The 25,222-nt window shown below is 41.7% G+C and overlaps 1 protein-coding gene across 5 annotated transcripts in view; it reads right to left on the bottom strand.

Annotated features, from left to right (window-relative positions):
* The window catches only part of SEMA4G (semaphorin 4G), a 97,889-nt gene that overhangs the window by 35,150 nt on the left and 37,517 nt on the right, over positions 1-25,222 (bottom strand). For all 5 annotated transcript variants that reach the window (XM_083505138.1, XM_083505140.1, XM_083505136.1 and 2 more), the window contains one exon: positions 17,743-17,989. In XM_083505138.1, the coding sequence (XP_083361264.1) occupies positions 17,743-17,863 (121 nt within the window). In that variant the 5' untranslated portion in view covers positions 17,864-17,989. The remainder of the gene's footprint in view (positions 1-17,742; positions 17,990-25,222) is intronic.

Raw genomic sequence — 25,222 nt, 5'->3', positions numbered from 1 at the left:
TTGGTGGAGACTTCATGGTGCATCCCAAGTTCAGTTAATTTGGTATCGTGCCAAAGGTTGAAACATAGGGGACATAGGGATATCTCTGCCAATACAGATATTTATGGCAAGGTGCTCTCATCCTTGCTGAAATGGGACTTCTTAGGGAATGCAAAAGGCATTAGATGTATTAGCTATTGGACTGGATTTTGGAATTAATTGGGTCACAGTGGAACCACCTCCTTGTGACTGGATGTACCTCCAGTTTATACCAGCTCAGCCTCACACAATAGGGGCTTCCTGTGATGATCACATGGTATTCTCTCATTACTAGAACAAAGCAAAACCATACACACAATTCTGGACATGTGCAGAGCTCTAGTTGAACCAACCTCCTCTGTAAGAAAGGACAGGCAGAAGCAGCAAAGTATGAGAAGTGGCTGGTTGAATCTGTAATTCAGCTGAACAGTCCACTTATCCTAATCAATGTTTATTCCACACTGCACAAGCTAACCTATTCATCAGCATGAGGATAGGGAAGGGTGAAACTAATCCAAATGTCAAGCGGATGAGATCTCCTTAAACAGACAAATGCTGGTAAAATTTATGAGCGGAGAGCTCTGTTCTCAGTACTGGCATCAAAACACAAAGGGGAGTCTTGCCTACCATAGAATCTCTCTTTCCCATGCCCTGAATGCAAGCTTACTTTATTCTGCTGTCCAAGATGGAATGGAAGTGGCATGGAATAAGCCAGACCGGTAGTGGGAGTAGCTCTCTAAACAAATGGCTCTCATCCACCTCCTTGGTTCTGGGTGAGATATTGGGGGCAGGGGAAGATGGCTGCTAGCAGCTGTAGACTGAAAGAATGCAACAGTGTGTGACAAAACAACACCAAAGCATGCGAGCAGTCCAGTTGTCAGTAAAAATAAATGTGTGTAGGCAAGAGACGTTGAGAAGGGAAACTGAATTTTGTGGATTTACAAACGAAAGTATGGCAGGTAAGCACAACATCTCCACTACTCCAAAAAAGGCTACTCCCCTGCCCCCAACCTCTGCATTGTGCTATTCAAATGATGTCACTCTTGCCAATTTGAGAACTGCTTCAAGTCAAATAGGGCTGAGGCCTCTTCTGCATGCATACAGATACAGAAGCATGCTTAAGGGTTGGATAGGTTGTCCGCCACCAAGGGCACAGACCCAGAGGGATGCAAAAATCACACCTCTCCACTCTGGCTCGGAGCGGTTAGGAGACCTCCACCTGCTTGTGCACTCCCTGGGCCGCTCCTCTGCTGTTCTGGGCACCCAGGTAAGGAGCACAGGCTCTTCCGGGCACCTTGGCAGAGGAATGTGGTCACAGGCATGGGTTCTGCAGGGCCCCCTCCACAGTTGACTGGTGGTGCTATTAGAAGTGTGAGTGAGGCACCCAGCAGGGCTCAGAGGGAAGAAAGAGAGAGAGAGCGGGCATGAGTTGCAGGAGGAGGAAAAAAGAAAGAAACCAGAAGCCAGAAGGGAAAGCAGTGAGCCAAGGGAGCCAGGCAAGCAGATGGACGGACGGATCAATGGAGAAGGAGGAGGAGGAGGAGAGGTGGAGCAGAGCAGACCTGATCCTGAAGGCTACAGAGGAAGTCATTGGCAGAGCACGAAAGGCAACAAGAATAAAGTTTTTTGAGTTTCTAGTACATGGTCTCTCCTGGCTTCAGAGGTGCTGATACATTTTCTTGCCAAGGGGCAAAATGGAGAGGGGGGAGCCTAGGTACGCCTCTGTACAGATAACAAGTAACATGCAACAGATAATGTGTAAATATCAGGAAACCAAGTGCTACCTGTCCTCATATGTGCCTAAGGACCACGAGAAACATTTATTTGCTATTAAAAAGACGTATTGGTGCATAAAGCATTCAGTCTGCAGCAGAAGTGAAATCCCAGTTTATCTGTCCATTTGAAAATAACCTTGAGCAGGCCCAACTTGGTTTTCTCAAGGGTAAACAGGAAAAACGAACTACTACTACTTCATAAGGCAACTTTGAACATGTGTGGAATAAATATGAAAGGTTATTTGTTTCAGGTTCAGTGCTAGGGTGGAACCTTAACATATTAACTCTGAGAAGCCAAAATTCTGGTGTGAGAGTAAGCTCCAAACATATTTAACTTCCACATAAAGTATTCAGCACCATAGTGTAACTATTTGATCAATGAAGATTTTTTGGTATTATCTGTCTGATCCAAGAAATCAGATGCTCTGGAAACACAGGGATGGATGGAAAGACACACACACACACACACAGAGAGAGAGAGAGAGAGAGAGAGAGAGAGAGAGAGAGAGAGAGCGCAAGAGCACCTTCTCTCTGAGGCTCAGTTAAAACTTGCAAAAGAGCAAAAAGCTCTGCCCTCTGCCTGCAGCAAAGGAGGAAAATGGCTGCAGGGCAAGTTAAAAGCTCCTGCCATACTGGGAAGCAAGAACAAAGTGAATCAGAAATTACTGAGGATGATGCAGTGCTGTTGGAAAAGGAAGCTTTTAAGAGAACAACCCCCGGACTTGAAAGGAGGTTAAGAGAGCTGCTTTCTCCAGTATAGTAGAACAGAGACTTGGTCCTTGATTTAACTGTTTGAACAAAATCTATCACTTATGGAAGTGAGATGCTGAAGCTAAAACCAGGTTTGATGCAATATTAAGCAACCACAAAATGGCTTGGAGAATGAATCCTATAGGTACATTAATTAATGCAAAATATGTGTTAGATTTGTGCACATGCACAAGTTGCTGGTAAATAATCCTATGTATTAGAACTATCCACATATCCAACCTCAGCTCATGAGATAACCTAGATGCATGCTGTGTCACTTGGGCAGAATAATTTTTTTACATGCCTGCACACATGGGATGAGTTTCTGAAGCTTATTGGCAAAGCCGAAATGTGACAGTGGAACTGGCTCAAAGAAAACAGCTTGAAGGCTTTCTTGTAATTTAAATAAGCCCATCAATACCCTTCTGAAATAGAAACTGTACTTTTTAAATGCATAGCCAGAGTTATGAGTGGGATCCTGTTACATGTAAGTCACATTGGGTGTAGAGCCCTGCAGACAGCAGGAATGAACCCCAACTAGCTGAACCCCCCCTCTTCCCACTCAATGGATTAACTCTGAGAGATGAGTGGTCCTGCCTACCTGTCAGTCATCAGATCAGCAAGAGTGACCCTGCCCACCTGCAAACATTGGCCCATGAAGTCCAAGGGAAATAAAGTTCTGGTCCTCCAGGCCAAAAGGAGTCCCTACCCCTCATTTACCACAAACATTTTAGCACTGGCACCTATCAAATTTGTTCTGTCTAGATCAGAAATGGGGAACCTTTCTCAGTCCAAAGGCTGCACTAACTCATGAGCAGCAATTCAGGGGCAACCTGCCAGTGATGGGTGGAGCCCAAAACAAAAGGGGGTGGAGCACCAGATCAGACTTTTACCCATGTACAACAAGCACCTTCCATGCTACACTTCCTCTGCCCTCCATCCAGGTAAGTGAGAGAGATTCCATATGGGAACCAATGACTAACAGGTGCAGCTTGAATGGTAAATATGACCGAGCTGTGCCAGCGGAATAGGATTCTATTATCAATACTTATCATTGTCCATTTCTGATCCACTGCAGAGTTGCCATACGTCTGGAATTTCCAGGACATACCTGGAATACTGCAGCCAGAAGCAGTGTCTGGGCGGAAATCGGTGAAATGTCCAGGAAATTCCCAATGTACAGCAACCAATGTTAACAGTGTCCAAAAGTTCAAAAACTCTTTCGGCAAAACTACTTTACACAGTTTTTTTTAAAGCACTGTTTCCATTAAATTAGAGATGGGGAACCTGTGACCCTCCCATCAGTCCCAGGCAACATGGCCAATGGCCAAGGATAATGGGACTTGTAGTCCAGCAACATCCAGAGGACCACCCTCTACTAAATACTTTCCACTGTGGAGCCATGTCCAACACTGCATGTTTTTGAGCCAAAATCTTTCTAGTACTTCCTCATTTTTGTGTGATTAGAGGGAAGAGTGATTACCCACAGCAATCTCCAGTCAAACTGGTTTCATGGCCTCTCGGCTTCTACAATCGCAACAGTAGAGATTGAAAGAAAAATCTGCCTTCTCTGCCAAGAGCTTTCTCTGTTGGCAACCTTCAGCTTCAAAGCACCATCCATGCACCAAATGGGAATCTCACAATGTGTTTTACACGTCTTAATGTGAGGAAGTATTCTGACGTGACAGCAATTCTATACACTATGTTCCAGCAGTTCACCTTGGACCAGTTTTTCAATTTATCCTTCTCAACCTTTGCCTCTCTCCTCGGGAAATAAGATCAGCCTTATATTTGGGTAAGGTCAAAAGTGTAGAACATGTGACCAATATAAATTCTCCTGTGCCACACAGTAGAAGAGAACAGTGTTTGGATATTATTCTTGCCCCTTTTAACTGGGAAGTGTCTTTAGCCACACTGGGTTCTAGCCTCCGTAGACCAGAGAATACCCTTCTGCTCTGGGTTGGTGGGTACAGTTGTTTTGTTTTGCTGTTTTGCACAGCTCCATTGCCTTCAGCTCCACTCTCTGTCTCCTTTGGGTTGTGCTGCCTTCCTCCAACCCTTGCCAATTCCAGGAAATATGTGCTACTGAGCCCTCAGGGTGTCAGCTTCTACAGCATTTCAGACAACTGTGTGAATCTGTACAAGTTAAAATGCTCAGTGAAGCAAGTGGAAGTCTGCATCTGTAAGAACATGCACTTTGGAGTCCTGTGTGCTTACCTCCATTTGCCTAGTACGTATGTCCCATTGATTTCTACAAACCTTAGAGGCTAGTTTATGCTCTAATAATACAATTACAGTCAGCACCCCTTGTATTACACAAAATAGGAAACTAGTATGTGGATGACAGACTAGATTCCAGAGCCTTATAAGCCTAGTGTCTACTTTGAAGCAGCTCTGAATGTTTTTTGCTTGCACAGCCTCCTGATGCTTCCATTTCAAGGGAAACAGTTTGGTGTCCAACGAAGGCTGCTTTGAAAAACAGCATAAAAGGATAAATGATTGTGCAATGGACTAAGTCCCAGCCAGGACGACCATTTTTGTTTGTTTTGCAAAGGAAAAAGACGGGGTGCTTTCAAAAGGGAGAAAGTGGCTCTATTTTCTTGAAAAAACAATGACAGAGGATGCTTAGGTCTCAAAGAGAGACAATTCCCTTCCTTTTATGGAAATGAGATCAACATTTAGGAGCCAGAAACAACTGCTTCATACTGCTGGACAGTTCTCCCCAATTTGGATTTTATGCACTAGGTTCACTTGGCTTTGGTTTTTATTTGAAGTGCTAAAACAAAATTAGAGCAAAAAAATCTACATGTCATTGCAAACCTGCCAGAATGTTTTAGTCCACTTCTTATATGTTGTACACAACACCTGCTCTTCTAGATTAAAACCTGTCTATAAATATGGGCATGTTCACACATGAGCACCTCCAGGGGCAAGTGCCAAATACATCATCCCATAGCATCTGGGGATTCAAGGCCTTAGGTCAGCCTAGATACATGGACACCAGAGAGACAATGGAACAACACAACCAGAAGCTCCATCAAGGTATGTCAGAATAAATACACGCACAGAAAGCAGCCTGTCAGCCTCTCTTCGTGCTTCTATTTCCCACAGAGATCAAACAACAAAAGATTATGGCAGAATTCACCCTCTGTACTTCTGAGCCAGCCACTTAGCTTCCATTCACTGTTTATGTTTATAGGAACATCCCTTTGACAAATGGAAGAGGGATGCATTGAAAAGCATGGCCTGTGGAGAGATTTTCCTGTTGCCGCTTCTTTAGAAACAGCATGAAAAAATGTACTCCCTGAAGGAGCACTAATGGTTTAGAACTCACCCACCATAACAAGACTCCATCAGCCTTGCTGGCTGTGTTATTTTTATTTATTTATTTCATGAAATTTACACACCGCTTGATTATTTAAAAACCACAAATCAGTTTACAAAAACAAAACAAAAAACCAGGAGAGGAACTTTTGTGGGCTTGTTTACAATGCTATCATAACTGTTTCCAAAAAGATCACAAAGAAACCAAAAGAAATCAAGGTCTGCCCTGAATCTCACTTCTCACAATGCAGCTGTCTGTCCTGAAGGCTCCAGTCTTGGCCAGGAGTTTTATCAGAGTAGTTTTCCCAAGCACCAAGGCTTTAACAATAAGCAATAGCTAAATGCTCTGTACAATGACAGCTGTTTCTCACTTTATCCTCAGCAAGGATGCCGCATTCATCCATCACTCCTGTCGAAAAATGAAACGTTATTTACTAGGTCTCGAGGATGACTCCATAGCTATGCCCAGTAATCATGCTGGGGAGGTTTAAAGCAGCATGGTATTTTATAATATAGGGTTACATACTTCATGCACTATTCAAGTCACTGAGAGGGAACAAGATTGTATTAACAGCTGCCTCTCCTTACCAGACCACTCAGTAGTACCAACGTGGATTAGCTCTCTTAGAGGCCCCTTAAGTAATTTATTCTTATGACCACAAATTCCTCCTCAAATTTCAGCCACACTAAGATAATGTGGTGGGCAGTTTTCTCAGATTTTATTAAGATAAGGCAACCGATTATGGACTGAACTGATATATCATCCCATAAAATATGCATGATTTCACAGTTTTGAGATGAACATACCCCCAGCTGTTGAATCTTTGTTCCAACGCAGGGGTAGACAACATGGTGCCCTCCAAATGTTGTGATTTACAGCTCCTATGATCCCTGCCCATTGGGCATGCTGGCCAGAGGTTAATGGGAGTTGTAGACCACAACATCTGGAGAGCACTACCTTGTTCTGATGCATATCCCAGCTTTCAGTGCCAATTGGCACTCCCGGGGGAGCTTGTAAAAGCATTAAATGATACTGTACACAAACATCTAAAACATCAATAATAGTACAACACAGAACTTCATTCACACAGCTTCTTATAAGGCTCAGACAATTCATTCCATCGCTGGTGTTACAATTCATGGCTCCCTTGAGCAGCAAAAACCCCATTGCTCTCAGTAATAAAAGAATCAGTCTGCCCGAGACTGGGTGGGAGACAGCTTCTAGAATCCAGAGCAACAGAATTCAATCTCATACCACAATGCAGGACTGTTTACCACTGAAATCCCACCTGCCAGGGAATAGAGCCCTTGCTGCCTAGCCAAATTAAGCACATATTCACAGATCATTTTCACAAGCTGATGTTAAAGCAAGTTGATTTTTCCAATATATTTGCACATCTTTTGAATGGTTCAACATATGGTCGGAGTCATGTGCTGTTTTTCATCTTTTAATTTTTGTCTGATCCTATCATTGTTATCACTTTTTTATATAAATTATAACATGGAGGAATAATAATAATAATAATAATAAACTTTACCAAAAAATCCAGATGCTCAGATTATACATATCTGAATTCAGCCTATTTAAAAAAGACTTTTCCAAACTTAAGACGATGCACTGCAGTGATTTGGCCTTAGGGACTCAGTTATGGAGACTAGGTGGAAGTTCACCTCTGCCAATCTCACAGAAGTGCTGATCTTCTGCTTTTTTCTTTTCTTTTCTTTTTGAGAAACAAAAACTGTGGGAAAAGGGCAGAATACTGTATAAATGTAATAAAAACTGTCACTATTTGGATTACGTTGAGTCATTAACTAGAGCGATTCAACACGTGTAATCCACTGCAAGTCTCTCCTTACGAATTAGAATTATTATTTTGAGTAATCAGAGCTGTTTTCTCCTTTGCACCACCATGGTCCTAATCCCTCTTCTGCTGCTGCAGTTTGATTCTGTAAAAACTTAATTTGCAGGTTCTGGGAGATTGAAAAGCAAAACTACCACATTTAAGCTCTGTAATGGCAGGATGTCCTTCAAAGAAAAACATCTCTCTCTCTTGCTCTCTCTCGCAAGAGTTTCAAAGTAGCAGGGTGGGGGGAAGGGGTGATAAACTCTGGGTTAAAAAACCATAAAACAGGTTGTTTTAGAACCTTTTATAAGCTCCATCAGAAACATAAGCTTCAGGCAAGAGCTGCCTGCCACAAGAATTTCTCAAGAGCCCTCCTTCTCTTTACAAGAATGACTGCAAACACTCCAACATGTTCCTACAATTACCTTTTCAAACTGTTCCTATGGCATGGTTGCGTACATCACCCAAGGACACGTAATGTTTACAAGCACCTTCCTTCTTACAGCAAATATCCGGAAGACTTGCCCCTCTGCACACGCCTCCAGTGAATACCTCATATGCTAAAGACAGTTTGATATATGGCCATCATTTTTCTTGATATTGTATTTAATACTTGTTTTGAATAGAAAATGGATGTGTACAGATCTGGATGAGCCAAGCAGTGAGTCCTCTGGTAAAATACATTTTGTCTTCCAATGCTTTCCTCCCGGTCACATACCAACAGACATGCACTATTCAGAGGTGTTACCCCACACATTGCATGCCCAATACCACTGTGAAACAATAACAAGAGGCTTTCTACTGTGGTGACACGCTGTAGCAGATCCGATTGTAATTGCTGCCTGCATTATGAGTTTAACTGAAAGGCCTAAGGAGTTCAATTCAAACAATATTAATTTTCAATCACTCCTTTTAGCTCTCAGGGGAGTCTGCATCGTCTCTATTTCATGGATGGATGCAGTTCCAGCTGCTAAAATTCATCATTCAGTGACCAGCTACAGCCATTTATCCTCCTACGAGATCCGAAAGGCAAAGACCCACAAAGGAGCTGTCAAACCACATCAGACTTGGAAAGGGAACAGGCTCAACTCTCCATTGCTTCCAAAAACTCAAATGAAGAGAGCAGTCCTCTTGCCACAGTGGATGTGTAGTCAAAAATAGCAGCAGCAACAACAACAACAACTGGAAGCAACAAGCTTTGTCAGTATGAGAAGTAAGAAGTCAGAAATCAAAAGTACTATAGCCCTTTCAAGTAATAACTTGAAGAAAAATCAGGAAAATCAGGAAAAGTATTTTGTAATTTGTAGATATGCTAATGTTCAATAAATGACTCCGCTGAAATATAACTTTTAAAAAGACAAATATAGATGTACATCCTACAACAGCATGAGGCCACTCTCCCTTACCATCAAGTCCTTAAAAGTTCATGATCTACTATTACCTCAGGAAAATTTTACCTGAATTCATCAAATGCCTCCCTGCATACTGACTATTTATTTTATTTTAATCTAAATGCTTCTGAGAACTGAGGTGACTTTAAATGTTTGAATTCACAGTAGCAAAACATGGGTTTTGGTGGCCAAAGGAATTTCAGCAACACTGAAATTCAAGCATGATGCAATTTATAATTCTTTATAAATCCCAACAAGTACATTGTGAAGTAATTAGCACAGAAAGCTACAGTGTGTGCTCCATAAAGCAAGAATTTGAGACTGGGCCTCCACACATCTAAAGCTAACACATCATCCACTGTACCAAACTTTTACAAATCAAACTGAACCTGAAACATGCAAATATTCAAATGCAAGGCCCCACATGAAACATTTAACCCATAGAAGTGTCCACCCCTGTTGGAAGTCAGTCATTTAGAAAAGGGCTCTTTTCTCTTTGGACTGGCCATCAGAAACTAGTTAGTTAGTTAGTTAACAGATGTAAATATCAGATAACATGGAGTAAGAAAATGGTATACAATCCAATATAAAAACACAACAAACTACTGAACAATGGTATTTGCCATGGTCAGTAATCTGTCACACTTCAGGGAATGTCCAAGTGAACAAAAAAAGTTTTGAGCACGTGTTTAAAAGTTGGCATTGTAAATGCTTGCCTTTATAAAATAAGTTTTTGCCAGGGGGCAAGGAGTAAATGCTTGTCTGATACTAATCAGGAGAAAGTTCTACCAAGCAGGTGCTACAGAGCTATACACCCTGCTCCTAACAACCATGAAGCAGACAGGAGGAGTAAGAGTCGCCACCAAGAGTATATCTCCCAATGATCAGAGTGTTCAGGAAGAGACATAAGGAGCAAGACAGTCCTTAACTGGTCCAGAGTCTTTTGGGGCTTAAAAATAAAATAAAATAAAATAGCATTATCAACTCATACACCCATGTCAACACTTGTGTAAAAACGGCACCATTATGTTACATCAGTTCACTTCTTCCCCATTATATTTATGCCACTTCTAAAGTATGCTAACCCCAAGGCTAACTTCATTACTTGTTCTGCAGTGAGCTGATTTCAGGAACAGCTCTACTCTTTGCTTCTCTAAAGGTCAGCTATGAGGCATTCATATTTTTCGGTACTGAGCACTTCCAAAATCCTCAGCTTGTATGTGCAGATACTGAAATATCAGCTGCAATCCTACACACACTTACTTGAGAGTAAGCCTCACTCAGAAGACCTGCTTCTGAATATACGTACAGTACATAGAATTGTGTCAAAAGAAATGCAAAGAGCTGACAGAGCAGGCAGTTTACACAGTGAAGTGAGTGGCAGACCAAAGAACCAAAGCCAAATCTCCGAAGTGATGCGTTAATGCTTCATCAGTTATTCTTGACCCTGCAAGTAACAAAATCCAGCTCTTTATGCAAATTGGTAACGTATGCAAATACCCTAATCAGACTAGCTTACTGAAAATGTTGTCCAGGCCAATCAAAATTTGTTAGAACACTGAAAACTACAGTCTTCAGCTGGGGAAAATGAAGAGGAGAACCTCCTTGTTTTTATGGTTGCAGAGAAAAGCACACTCTCTAACCATGGGAAACCTCAGCAAGATCTCACTCTTTAGACTGGAGTGGAGAATCTGTGGCCTTCTAATGTTGCTGAACTACAGCTCTCATTATCCGTGACCAATGGCCATGCTGACTGGAGCTGATGGGAGTAGGAATTCAACATAACCTACAGGGCCACAGGTCAATCATCCATGCTTTAGATGGTATGATCTATATGCAAGGATTTGATATTAAACCCTCCCTCCAGACACGAGTGGTAGAATACCTTAAAGAGGAGGGAAGGGAGCAGAGGTTGACAGAAATCTACTAAAGTTATCAAGATGTCTCAGACAGCTATATGCATGATGGGGCATACAATCCCAGCAAACTAGCTTTATAAACTAGCAGAATCACATAGCAGCAGCAGCAGCAATTACACATTTCTGCCATAACAAGGCATTTTAGATCAAACCAACTTGTTCTCAACAAAAACTAAGCTGGTATTTTGATTGTACAAATAATGCCTGTGTCAGGCAAGGTTTAGCTGTTTCTACATGTAAAAAAATATTTCCATAAACAGACTCGGTTACTCCTGTTCCATTTGGCATTAGGTAACATTTGCAAAATGTTAAACTCGCTAATCCAAATGCCACCTCTACAAGGTAAGGACTGTGGTCTTCTCAGTTTGGCTGCCAGATAGCCATAATGCAATTAGCGATGCTTTGTGGGAAAAGTCTCAGAGAAAAGCCTGGAGGCTGAGTGCCAGTTCCTACTCATGGCTCCTGCGCCAGCTGCAAGACCCCCCACACTGCACCAGGAATCTGCAGAGAAGCTGAGGGGCCCTAGTTACACAAAGGAAGGAAGGCTGAAAATCAGGCAGTGGATATGACTACACACCACTTAAAATGAGGGCTTGAAAATGCTGGACCTCTATACCAGACAGGCGGCTGAAGACCAGCCTCCCAAGGGTGTTTTTCATTACACTTACACACACACAGACACATAGCTTTGTTATACACATTTGTGTGAAATGTGTAGCTACGTTCTGCTGTTCCCAGAAAGCTCTGGTGCAGTTTACAGCAAAATGACCATTTCCCATTTGAATTATTGGGATAAGGTGAACACTTTGGTGGAAGAGGGTAATTCATTCCAATTACCCATCAAGGTAGGCCAGTCACACAAGAGAACCTTGACATTTTGGCTCCCAAGCCTCCCAAGAGCCAAATCTTATGAACTTTATTAAGAATTAAAAAACAGAGAAAGACAAAGGTAAAAACAGAACAGTACAGTGGTACCTCGGGTTACATACGCTTCAGGTTACATACGATTCAGGTTACAGACTCCGCTAACTCAGAAATAGTACCTCGGGTTAAGAACTTTGCTTCAGGATGAGAACAGAAATCGTGCTCCAGAGGCGTGGCAGCAGCGGGAGGCCCCATTAGCTAAAGTAGTCTTCAGGTTAACTTCAGTTTCAAGTTTAGAACGGACATCCGGAATGAATTAAGTACTTAACCTGAGGTACCACTGTACTTTAAAAGGAAAGGAAAGTCTATCCTACTGTAGCTACTTCCAAACAGGCTTCTGGTCTAACATAGCAGCATAGATGGTAAGGTTGAGGGACTAAGGACTGTTTGGCAACAGTCATCTTTTTAAAAGTTTCTGGCCCTGGTGGCCATTGATTGAATGATGGCCGTGGCTAACCAATCAAAAGTCAGCCACACTACTTTTGGAAGTTGGGCGATGGGCTATTGCAGCATTAACTAGCTACCTGCCAGATAGAACCCATTCTGTGCTTTGTATATTCAAAGGGAGATGTGACTTCTTTGGGGGGAATGGAGAATAAGATCTTAAATGAGACCTTTGTCATAGGCCACAATTGAGGTGCAATGAATTATTTGTAGCTTAATTATTTATCATATTTCAATTGCAGCAACTTTCAGTCAAAAATGTTAATCAACAGTAACCTTGCTATCAATAATCTACAGTCCCATGAGTCAGACAATGGGTAGAAGTGAATCAATGGCATATACTGAGCACCTCATTCAGTAGGTCTTGCTCCTCTGACACAGAGGAAATACAGTGAAGCAAGGCTGCTTGGGAGAGTAGTCTGCTTTAATAGGCTAAGCTATTTATTTAATTTGTCTAACAGACTGAATTAAATAAAAACAATGAACTTAAAAGCCATTAATCAGCTAACACCCTCCCACATAAAATATGTTAACAGGCTTTCAGAGTTGCATTTATCCAAGTACTGGCACAGAATGCCTTGCTGTTCCATTGATAAGTATTTCCTTTAGACAGCACTTCATTCCACAGAAATCCCAAATGCTCTCTGGACACTAAGGATAGTAGAACACAGTTCATATTTTAGTTGTCCCAATCTATCACAGCAGGTAGCAGTGTGGTAAGAAGGCCCATTCTAATACCTTGAGCATTATTGAGGGCACCCCTAAGCAAAATATTAACATAGTCACACTACTCCACCCCCATGCTGGCCACTGAGCTCCTAGAGCTGGTGGTTCAATCCAGAGCCACAACAGAATTCCCACCTCCTCTATGAGCTGAGCAAATCAGCCCCACCACTAATACCCCCAGTTGATACTCATCAAATCTTGTGTACCATTCTGCAAATCTTGTCAGGGCTGGGCGAGAAACTAGCAGCTCAAGCCTAATAATAAAGAGCCAGAGAACAAGCCAAGAGTAAAGATCAAAGGGAACACATAAGCACAACAGAACTCGGGTTGTCTTGTTATTTAAGCAAAGTGCCACTGAGACAGGAAGCCCTTGAAAAACTGCACTCATGCAGCTCACCATCTGGAGCAGTGGTCAGCAACTCCTAACAATACAGAACCCAGTGTTCACTGGATTCTGTTTCCATAGATTATTTGTGGCCTGGTGCTTCCTTCCTTCCATAGAGCTTCAAGCCGTCATTTGCTTCTCCTCTTGTTCCTAAGCAGCAGAAGCACAAGTTTCCAAGCAGTACTAGGATGGATGGATCCCTGTCATCTCCTGGAGTACAATAACGAACCTAAGCAGCCACTTGTTGGATGACCAACATTGTGACTACCATTGCCGCATGTAGTTACAATAATGGCAAAGAATAGCCAATAGCCAGGAACATCTTAAAGACACCATTACAACTTTAAGAGTCAATTGCTCATCTCTGATGAAGAATGATAACTGTAAATAGTTTAATATGTAAGGCACAGAACTTGCCACACCAGTGGGCTGAAAGTGGAAGGTGGAAGGAAGGAAACCATGGGAAATGAATGCTCAATGTTACATTTCCTGTATCACCAACTGTATCATTGGGAAGCGGGGTGGGGGTGTCTTCTGTTTCAAATATCTTTTTAAATTTTCCCCCCACCCCCATTATTTTATTAGAAAACTTAACAGGAAAATGGGCTCATTGTTTCCTTAAGTGCCACATCCTCTGAGAAGGGTCACAGGAACCCTAACAGCTCAGAGGAGGGATAGGGCAACAATTTTTAAAAAATCTTCAGTGTAGCAATCCTAGATTAATAACATGCTGTTTTGGGGGAAAGAGGCTGTTAATCATCCAGAGCAGCTCCTTAGAGAGGCATCCAATTCTGACTAAAAGCCATTAGAAAATCGGGAACTCACTAGCAGGATTGCCTGATGGTTCACTGCACTAAATCCATGTTTTTCAATATTCAGATCTCTTCTAGTTTGAACTTCCAATCATTTGGACCCTGTCATATGTTTAACTATGTCTTCCCAGACTAATAGCTAACTGAATTGTTATAATTTACCCACGGATCTTATGTCAAAACCTTTAAAAAATGTTTTATGGGTAGCCAGCCAACAACAACCGAAAAGCAGCAATTTCTGCAAACCAGCACTTTCTGAGCTGACAAATTTAATAGTTCAAATCAAGCTACATATTATAGTGCTCTCTCTCGCGCTCTCTCTCTCTCTCTCTCTCTCTCACACACACACACACACACACACACACCGCACACACACACATTCAGAATCTGAAATCTTAAGAATAACATTTTGCATTCACTGTTTCTACAAACCAGCACAGATGCGCAGAGGAAGTGCAGAGGAAATAGTCTGCTGAACACTAAGAAAGTAGACACCTCAGTGGTCATGGAATAGGTGGAACTCTGTTCTTTCGCTTTTCCTTACCCTTCTCCAGGGACCTTAGATATGATCTTCAGTTCCTCCACTATTTTAAGCCCTTGCCAAGAATTTCAAAGCCCAAACATTACCATCCCAACACAACCCAGCTGTCCATCTCTGGCAACAGCATGAAAATGTTTCCAATATCTTGGCATCGTTTAAGCTCTAGGACACTGCATGCCAGTACCATCTTGGATGTACTAAAGGAGGGGAAGAACACTGAAGATAATGAGAATTGCAAGAACCATAGACAAATGGTCCAAAAATATGCAGTCCATAAACTATGGTAAGTCTCTTATTCAGCACCTATAGGCAGAGCCAGCAGCCTGCTTCCTGATCAGGCTTCTGTGAATGTTCACAGAAATCAGAATAAATTACATAACGTTTTTATTCAAAGTACATGAATTTGTGCTTCCCTTAAATCTGATTCACACACCCCTTCCCATTAAGGAGGGAGTACAGATTATACAAAGCCTTAGCTTTACTAAGCAACTCTGGTGGTAGGATTGATGAATACCACTGTAGAACTGATAAGCTACCCAAGACAAGGGATTTGAGCGCAAGGTAACAAAGGCAAACAGAAGGAAATTCTTGACCCCCTTCTCCTGCACTCAGAAAAGCTTGTGATCATGTGTTCGTAGTGCCTCAGGGTCCCCGGGAAACTGGAGCAGAGGAGATTGCTCCAAGATGCTGATGTAACCAGACATGCATGTTGAGGCGAAAGACAGCAGTGCTGACAGCACCAATCTGGCATATAATAATCAGTGGCAGCTCCCACACGGCTTTCAAAACAGGTTTTCCCTCTCTCCCTCTTCCATAATAGGAAGGCAAGGAAAGAAAGGTGGGACGAAAGGGCAGGAACCCAGCGGAAGCCTCTCAAAAGTGATTATTTCCTTTGTTGTTCCAAGCATACCACAATGCGAAAATTGCCTGTATGCCACTGTCATCATTATGACACCAAGCTGTGCTCTTTCTACATCAGGTAGCCAAGATGGTTCCCTGCAGATGTTGTTGGACTAAAACTCCCATCATCCCTAAGCACAATCTGTGCTGGCTGAAATTTGATGGAGTTGTAATCCAACAAAATCAAGAGGGCACCACTTTGGCATCCCTTGTTCTACAGAGTATCAGCAGTTTTGTCATGGTTTTAATTCTACCTCGTGTTAACCGCCCATGGCATGTACATCTACCCATCTTTGCCTTTCATCTTCAGCCTTCTAGCCAATGATAAAGTAATAGACTAAAGCACAACACAAAGTCATTTCCAATCTCCTCTCTATTTGCACTGAAGGACTGAACAATTGTAAATACCATGGAGGTCTGGAGAGAGAGGCATCCAGTGCCAGTTCCAGGTTTTGCAGGGTCCTTGGGAAAGAGGCCTTCAGTAAGACTCCTCCCTGAGTGGACCTTTCTCTTCAGCACTACAAGTGTCCTCTTCCCTGGGGATCAATTTGCACCACTACCCAGGAGATGAAAAGGCAAATGGAACCTACTGCTCCTTCCCCTTGATCCTGTCATTCTTCATACATAGAGGACAGGTCAATCGGTATCAAAGAGGAAATGGAGCAAGACCATAGGACAGTAGTGGACCTCATGCTGGGATGTGGGTTTTGGCAGGTGCCCAATGATGCCAACTTCTGATTCTAACACTGCAGACAACCCTAGCAGCAAATCACTATTTTGTCACCTGAATGTGAAATGAAACATCTCAAATTTGATACAAAAAGTAAGAGAGAGAGAGCTGTATTATTGCAATATTTGGAAGCAGCTTTTTTAAAAAATAAAAATAAAAATCATCAAATGGAAAATAAAAAAGGGAGAGGTAATGCCCTGATTATTACACACAAACAACTTTTTCAAAAGAAGTTTATATAACAGAGCATTCCTTCCTCCTCTCCATCTCTCTTGTAAAGGGTTACATCATCTTCTGCAAGTCTTTAAAGCCAATAGCTTAGCTTCCTACAATCTTCATTTTGTGACAGCACAACTGACAGAAAACGTGCAAAACTACAAAGCCTTAATCACTTGAGTATTAAATCATACGTAAGGCAAGGGCATTTCCAAGAAGCTCTACCAGCAATTCCCAGTCTGCAACATTCAGAAAGCTGTCAAAGAATCAAGAACCGATCAATAAATTCCCTTTATATGCCCACAACAGGTTTTCCCTGCCTTTTCCCAATTGTGTTTGGTTATGGACTAGATAAGCACTGGCCCTGTCAACTCCTAAATGGCCAACTTTCATCCCATTCCCATATAAGAGGAGACTACATAAGGATACCAGACAGCAGACTGCAAAATCTTTGCCACAGATTCCTTTGTATGTCACGGGCATCCACCCCTAACATCAAAGCAATTTTCCCTGCACATTACAGGCTGCATCAGTGCAGTAGAGGGATCTTTCACAGAAATATTTGAAGGCCTGTTTACAGAGAAAGTCTCTGCTAACTTGTTTCACACTAAGATTTGTTTACTAGATCAAGAGGCTCTGGATTAACAAGGGCTCCCCGCCTCCACTTTCAGTATAACTGGCCATGAAAACAATTTCAAAGAAAAACATTTTGAATAGGTAAAACTACGTGGGCTGTACCATTCATAGCAAGTATAGGTTACCCAAAACAGTCGGTGTAATTGCCTTCTTGTGCAAATATACACCAGAGGAGGTTGTCAATACATACATTAGTAACTGTGGAAAGCTGAAATCATGTAAATAAGAGCTCAAAATTCAAACATTGAGATAACAAAGGGAGAGAGAATGGGATTTGCATACCAAGATGTATGCAGCTAAGAAGCATCACCATTTAGGCACATAGATCTCTCTTCTTCATAAACATTGCAAACTTGCCCAACTAAGTGGTTCATGATAAATAAGGCAAACCTGGAGAGCTTCTTTACCGTTATAGACAATTGTCATTCGGGGTGTGGCATCCAAATCTACAGCAGAGCGTCTGGAGGGATATCCCATTGTAGCAACCACAAAGAGAACCATCTGATAAAGGGGTACATTCCTTCTCATTCTTCCTGGTTGACAAAGGCTGCTGCCCACTGGGCAACACAGCCCTTTTCTACAAGAAAACCTTGAGATGGTTGGAGCACCTTCCTGCTGAGTTGATGAGTGTCACTGGAGACCACAGACGGATTCCTGAAATGCAAAATAAAAGCTTTTAAAAAACAATAATTGTAATAATAAATTACTTCTTAATAGTGCTAAAAGAATTCATAGCTCATAAAATTTATCCCCAAGATTTACCACTAACTCAAGTCTTAGAATCATAGAATCATAGAGTTGGAATAGACCACAAGGGCCATCAAGTCCAACCCACTGCCAAGCAGGAAACACCATCAGAGCACTCCTGACATATGGTTGTCAAGCCTCTGCTTAAAGACCTCCAAAGCAGGAGACTCCACCACACTCCTTGGCAGCAAATTCCACTGTCGAACAGCTCTTACTGTCAGGAAGTTCTTCCTAATGTTTAGGTGGAATCTTCTTTCTTGTAGTTTGGATCCATTGCTCCGTGTCCGCTTCTCTGGAGCAGCAGAAAACAACCTTTCTCCCTCCTCTATGTGACATCCTTTTATATATTTGAACATGGCTATCATATCACCCCTTAACCTCCTCTTCTCCAGGCTAAACATGCCCAGCTCCCTTAGCCGGTCCTCATAAGGCATCGTTTCCAGGCCTTTGACCATTTTGGTTGCCCTCCTCTGGACACGTTCCAGTTTGTCAGTGTCCTTCTTGAATTGTGGTGCCCAGAACTGGACACAGTACTCCAGGTGAGGTCTGACCAGAGCAGAATACAGTGGCACTATTACTTCCCTTGATCTAGATGCTATACTCCTATTGATGCAGCCCAGAATTGCATTGGCTTTTTTAGCTGCCGCGTCACACTGTTGGCTCATGTCAAGTTTGTGGTCAACCAAGACTCCTAGATCCTTTTCACATGTACTGCTCTCAAGCCAGGTGTCACCCATCTTGTATTTGTGCCTCTCATTTTTTTTTGCCCAAGTGCAATACTTTACATTTCTCCCTGTTAAAATTCATCTTGTTTGTTTTTGCCCAGTTCTCTGATCTGTCAAGGTCGTTTTGAAGTGTGATCCTGTCCTTTGGGGTGTTAGCCACACACCCCAGTTTGGTGTCATCTGCAAATTTGATCACGATGCCCTTGAGTCCATCATCTAAGTCGTTGATAAAGATGTTGAATAAGACCGGGCCCAAGACAGAACCCTGTGGCACCCCACTAGTCACTCTTCTCCAGGATGAAGAGGAACCATTGATGAGCACCCTTTGGGTTCAGTCAGTCAGCCAGTTACAAATCCACTGAGTGGTAGCATAGTCAAGACCGCATTTTACCAGCTTCTTTACAAGAATATCATGGGGCACCTTGTCGAATGCCTTGCTGAAATCAAGGTAGGCTACATCTACTGCATTCCCTTCATCTACCAGGCTTGTAATTCTGTCAAAAAACGAGATCAGGTTAGTCTGACATGACTTATTTTTCAGAAATCCATGCTGATTATTGGTGATCACAGCATTCCTTTCTAGGTGCTCACAGACTGTTTGCTTAATGATCTGCTCCAGAATCTTCCCTGGTATTGATGTCAGACTGACTGGGCGATAATTATTTGGGTCCTCTCTTTTCCCCTTTTTGAAAATAGGGACAACATTTGCCCTCCTCCAGTCTGCCGGGACTTCGCCTGTTCTCCAGGAATTCTCAAAGATGACTGCCAGTGGTTCTGAGATCACATCTGCCAGTTCTTTTAATACTCTTGGATGCAGTTCATCTGGCCCTGGAGACTTGAATACATCTAAACAAGCCAAATATTCTTGTACTATCTCCTTAGTTATTCTGGGCTGTGTTTCCTCTGCTGAATCATTTGCTCCAAATTCTTCAGGTCGGGCATTGTTTTCTTTATCGGAGAAGACTGAGGCAAAGAAGGCATTGAGGAGTTCAGCCCTTTCTGTGTCCCCTGTTTGCATTTCACCATCTTCTCCTCTGAGTGACCCCACTGTTTCTTTGTTCTTCCTTTTGCTACGAACATACCCATAAAAGCCTTTTTTGTTGCTTTTAACCTCTCTAGCAAGCCTGAGTTCATTCTGTGCTTTAGCTTTTCTGACTTTGTGTCTACATGTGCTGGCTATTTGTTTGAATTCCTCTTTGGTGGTTTCCCCTCTTTTCCATTTTTTGTACACATCCTTTTTTAATCTTAACTCAGTTAAAAGTTCTTTAGATAGCCACCCTGGCTTCTTTAGGCACCTTCCATGTTTCTGTCCCATTGGTATTGCCTGAAGTTGTGCTTTTACTATCTCCCTCTTAACAAACTCCCAGCCATCATGAACTCCCTTTCCTTTTAGTATTACTGTCCATGGGATCTCACCCAGCACTTCCCTAAGTTTTATGAAGTCGGCTTTCTTAAAGTCAAGAAATTGAGTCCTAGTATGCTTGGCTGCTCCTTTCACGAAGTCTTCTTTGTGTGTTGCTCACTTGTAAATGGAAAGCGTGGCAAAAAGGTCTGCAAAGCCCTCAAAATCACATTGCTCCTCCTGCTTCCACAGTCTCTGGTGCTATTGGTGCTCTGGTGCTCTGAGCATTTGGATCTGCCATTTACCAAGCTATATATATTGTGTATGCTTCTTCCTTTAGATGCTATTGTTGTTACATTGCAAAAAAAAAAAAATAACCTCAGCTATCCAAAACGATAAAGACAAACCAAGCATGTAGATGTATCAGAATCTGCTTAACCACAACAGTCTAGGTTCTCTGGTTTTGGCTTTTAAGCATTCCCAGAACTTGGAAGACACAAAATAAGGCTGGTTGCTTTTGCTTGGTTACCCACCATCTCTTAAGTTTGGTTTCTACTGCCCACCATTACTGCATGTTGACTTGTGCCCCAAGCCTCCCACTGAACTCTATATCCCCTCTTCATCCTTCCACTCCTTTTTAGCACTACCATTACCAATCCTGCACCTTTAATATTTGCCACAGAACTCTGTTGTACTCTTTTTTTTTTTTTAGTCTATATTTCAGATTTCCCTTCTGCTTCATTTCAGGCAATCAACCGCCAAATGCCAGCTAATGTGTCGCATATGGGAAATTGTCTTGGGCTTCTGCATAGTCATTCACATCAGAGTCGTGACAAGATCCTTTAAAAGGCAAAGACTGTTTTCCCTTCCCAAGCTTCGAAAGTTGCTCTCATTAAATCCCAGGGCTACTAACAACTGGCTAAACATTCACACAACTGGATTCTCCAGGGATGCGTTCACACTCTGGACGTTGCTCTGCTACAGCAGGCGCAGCATTGCTACTTAGGTTAGCAATTCCTTCTGCATCATTAAATACCATGTATTAAACATTTGGGCCGAAATGTTTCGTGGAGAGAACAAGATGCTATTTGTGATTTATTCTCCATCTTCCTACATTTTATGCAAGGCACTAAAACTCCTAAACACAACAAGCAAAGTGCTTAAATGAGGATATTTTGCATTTTTATGCCTTGCAACATCAGTGGTTTAATTCAAACTCACATCAGTAACAGTTGTTTATTTCATCGAAGATCAATTTCAGGGCAGGGCTTGATCTGCAAACTCCTGTTAAAAATTACCATGTAGCTCAATATTCTATTCTAGTTACTAATCCTCTTTTAATAATTGGCATTTTTAGTACAGTATTTAGAACTGATATAGCAAAGCTCTTGGCATACATTATCTCAGTAAGCTTTACAATCACTTTGTAAGGTAGGTTGATATTATCCTTTGAGACAGGCTTCAATCCTCTACACACTTAACCTTGGAGGAGAGGACTGCACTCAGAGAGAGATTATGGCAAGTTTTGGATTCTCCATCCGAACTATTATGTCATAGCAGCTGTGGAGACTGGCGATCGTTCCATGGCGTAATTCAGCTTAGGCTGCAAAAGAATTCTAAAGCTGTGTTGTACAATGGCTAGAGAGTGTTAGGTTTGAATGCAGGGCTCCCAATATCAAATCTCCGCTAGCTGTCAACCTCACTAGTTGGCTTTGGACATGTAACAAGGTTGCTTTGGGTGCAAATAATAGTCCTGAGTTCAGAGGAAAGGCAACATATAAATATAACAAACACATTTCCACTTGCACTCCTTGCCCAACACATATATTCAATAACACAGCTTTTTCCTCTCAGAAAGAAGTTCAAAAAGTTCAAAAATATAAATTAAAAATTAGATCCAATCTCAGCATGTACAGTACAATGTATTGGATCTACAGTAGTCACTTCTGCAATAAGCTATAGCCTGATCCCTGCAGGTACTGACTAACTTACCGAGCTTAGGTAGGAAACAACAAAGATTTGCTAAATTAATGTTCCCAGACCCATGCTGGAAACCCTACCTGCATAGAGGGTGCCTCCCGCCCCCACATTAAGACTGAGCAGATCATGAATAAATGGGATGTTGCTAGCTTCATGAGTTCCTGTGGGTTCTGAACACCTGATTAGAACTATGGCAAGAAACCATATGCATCCCAGCCACGGGATGTTTACCTGAAGGAGGATTGCAATTAAGATCCATATCCAGAAGAATGAGGATGTGATACTTTTGTTTCAAGAACATGACTTCCAATTTAGACAATCCTGGAACAGCTAATCAGATAATTGATATTTATATGCCACTGAAGACCAAAAGGCTGAAGCATGCCTAAGAACTGGAATAGTTATTCCCCATGTTTACTTCTTCTTTGTCTTCTAACAATTAAAAAAAAAAGCATTCAAAAGATTTTGGAATTTTAAATATTTTACTTTTGTTTTTAAACATTTGATTATGCAAAAAAAAAAAGCAAGCAAGATTTTAACATGCTGTTTCAGAATACTACATTATTTCTCAAATCAAAATCAACAAAGACATTTTAACCCCATAAGACTTGTAGCAGAGGACAACCATCTATACTATCCACATTATCAATATGGCCAACACAATTCTGCCTTCTTTCCATGCAAACACATTGGAGGCACTATCAAACACGATACCTGCAACATTCAAACACCAAATGTGTACATCCACTAATGAAATCTGACCTCTCCAAGGCTAAATGTTGATTCTGTATATAAGAGACAGAAAATTTCCTTACGGAATGTGGCAATAACCCAGAACCATCCTCATGTGATCTTAGCAGAGCGTGCCAATACCCCAATATCAGCATGATGTCAGCTAACATAATCAACACATAGGCACGCAAGCACATCATCTCAGGCACACAATCACTAGAATAAATCACACGCAAGAGTGTTTCTCGACAGCAGTTGTTCAGAGACATATGCTGTATTAATTAAAATGTGTTACAGCAATGTGTTGAAGAACAAGGCAAGCTGTGGAGTAGTCAGCAAATGCCTCCTTTTACTGGTTAAAAAGAAAGTCACAAGTTTAGTAGGTGAACACTCTTGCTAAAAGAGAAAGTGCAAGACAAGGATGTGTTCTGTTCAGTTCATTTCCTTTGTTATTAGTACTCTCAACTCATGTTCATATATCTGTGCCAAAATAATTTAAAGTTCTGCATGCAAAAAATACAGAACTTTTCAATAAACGTTGCTTGCAGTGTTTTGATGATCTGGATCAGAGGGACTCGTGATGGTTATATGGATTTTTCTACCTTGCAGCTTACGGTTGGATTACAGGGACTCTGAGTCCCTTCCAATGCTATAAATCTGTCTTTTCAGATAGAAAGAAACCTCAAATTTCTCACCTACCCTTTCCTCACCAAGCAGCTACAGTGTTAGGACACCAGAAAGATACACAAAGGCTTCTCTAAAAGTAGTACGTGCTGTATTTTTCTGTATATACATTTTTCTGTGTATAAGACGACCCCTATTTTTTTGGACTGCAACAAAAAAAAATGGGGGGGGGAATGGCCAAAAGTTGTTGAGCTTTTTTTGGGGGGTGCTCACAGGGAGGTGTTGTCGTTTTCAAAAGTCTGGGGTGGCATTCTAACATGCAGTTCAGTTCCAGGAGTCTGAAAAAGTACCATTTACTACACCAGCTCACAAGTCTCCTACCTCTGCCCTAGACATTTTTAGGAGGAAGCCAAACAGATTTCCACTGGGAAGAAATCTTCAACACCCATAAGTGAAAAGGGCTACATTGAAAAACGAGTTTCCATAAAAGAAAGAGTTTCCATAAGCTTTTGCAAACTTCCCTTTACCACATACAAAGATATTTCATTTTGAACCTACACACTGTGGAAAGCCTCTAGTATGGAGGACAGACATGCTAGCTATAATCACACAATGTGCAGTGAACATAATGGCATTGTAGCTATCAGCTGTGTTCAGTACTCCTGTTCAGCAGAGTTGCATTATCATATCCACAGGAAATATGGAGCTTCTACAGAAAGAGGAGTATGCTTCATATCCAGGAATAAATGCAGCCTCTTAACAGAGGACCTCAATGTGCTTCTTTATGCAGGTGAATTGGAATGGAGTCTGATGGAGATAGAAGCAGAGACACTTTGATATGCATAACTGCACAGTCTGTGCCAGGGTTTAAATTTCATCAGAAATGGTAATGTTAGGCCAGAATATCCCACTGAACCCATATAGAGGTGGGGTGTAATACTAACTGTGCCGGTTGTGCCATGGAATTAAATGACACATGGAACCAAGTGGAGTTTTTCCAACAATAAAGCATTTATAATTCACAAGCTGAAAGGTGAGAAATTATGAATAGCTCAGAACTGGAAGAATGTGCAAGTTTTACGATTACATAATAGGCTTGCAAATACTATGACATAGCTGTTTTGCAGAATCTAATAAATCTTATGCATACAGGCAAGGAACTTCACAAGAAAAGCAGATTGCCTTTTTACTAGTAGGCTTGTTTCAAATGTTTGCATACATCCATAAGCAAGACATGGGAACTGTAACATTGCTCTAAAACAAGAAGCACATGACTGTCAATAGCTTGTAAGACTGAGGAATTTAAGGAGCTAGATAAAATCTGGCATGGATGTCAGCCCAAGTCCTGCGCTGAGTCAGAAGAAGAGGACTTACTTATTTTGTAAAATGTACAGACCACTTGATTGTATGTAGAAACTGGTTTACAAAAAAGAGAAAATAATAAAATCATCACTAAAAAAACTACAACCATAATTTAAAACATACAGAAAGTTAAAACCACACTAGAATAGACTAAAACAAATGAAAACTCACACAAGCTTTCTAAACATCTGGGTAGGCTTGACTAAATAAGAAAGTCTTCAGCAGGTGCCAAAGGGAATACAGTGAAGGCACTCAATATCAATAGGCAGGGAGTTCCAAAGGATTGGAACTGCCACAATAAATGATCAAGTTCTTACAGATGCAGGACGGGTATTATGTGGCACCAACTGAAGCAGTTGAGTAGGCACATATAGG

This window comes from Podarcis liolepis, assembly GCF_965112155.1.
Source record: "Podarcis liolepis genome assembly, chromosome: 5".
NCBI lineage: Eukaryota > Metazoa > Chordata > Lepidosauria > Squamata > Lacertidae > Podarcis > Podarcis liolepis.
Note: the sequence above shows the minus strand (reverse complement) of the source record. Positions and strands in the feature narration are given on the sequence as shown.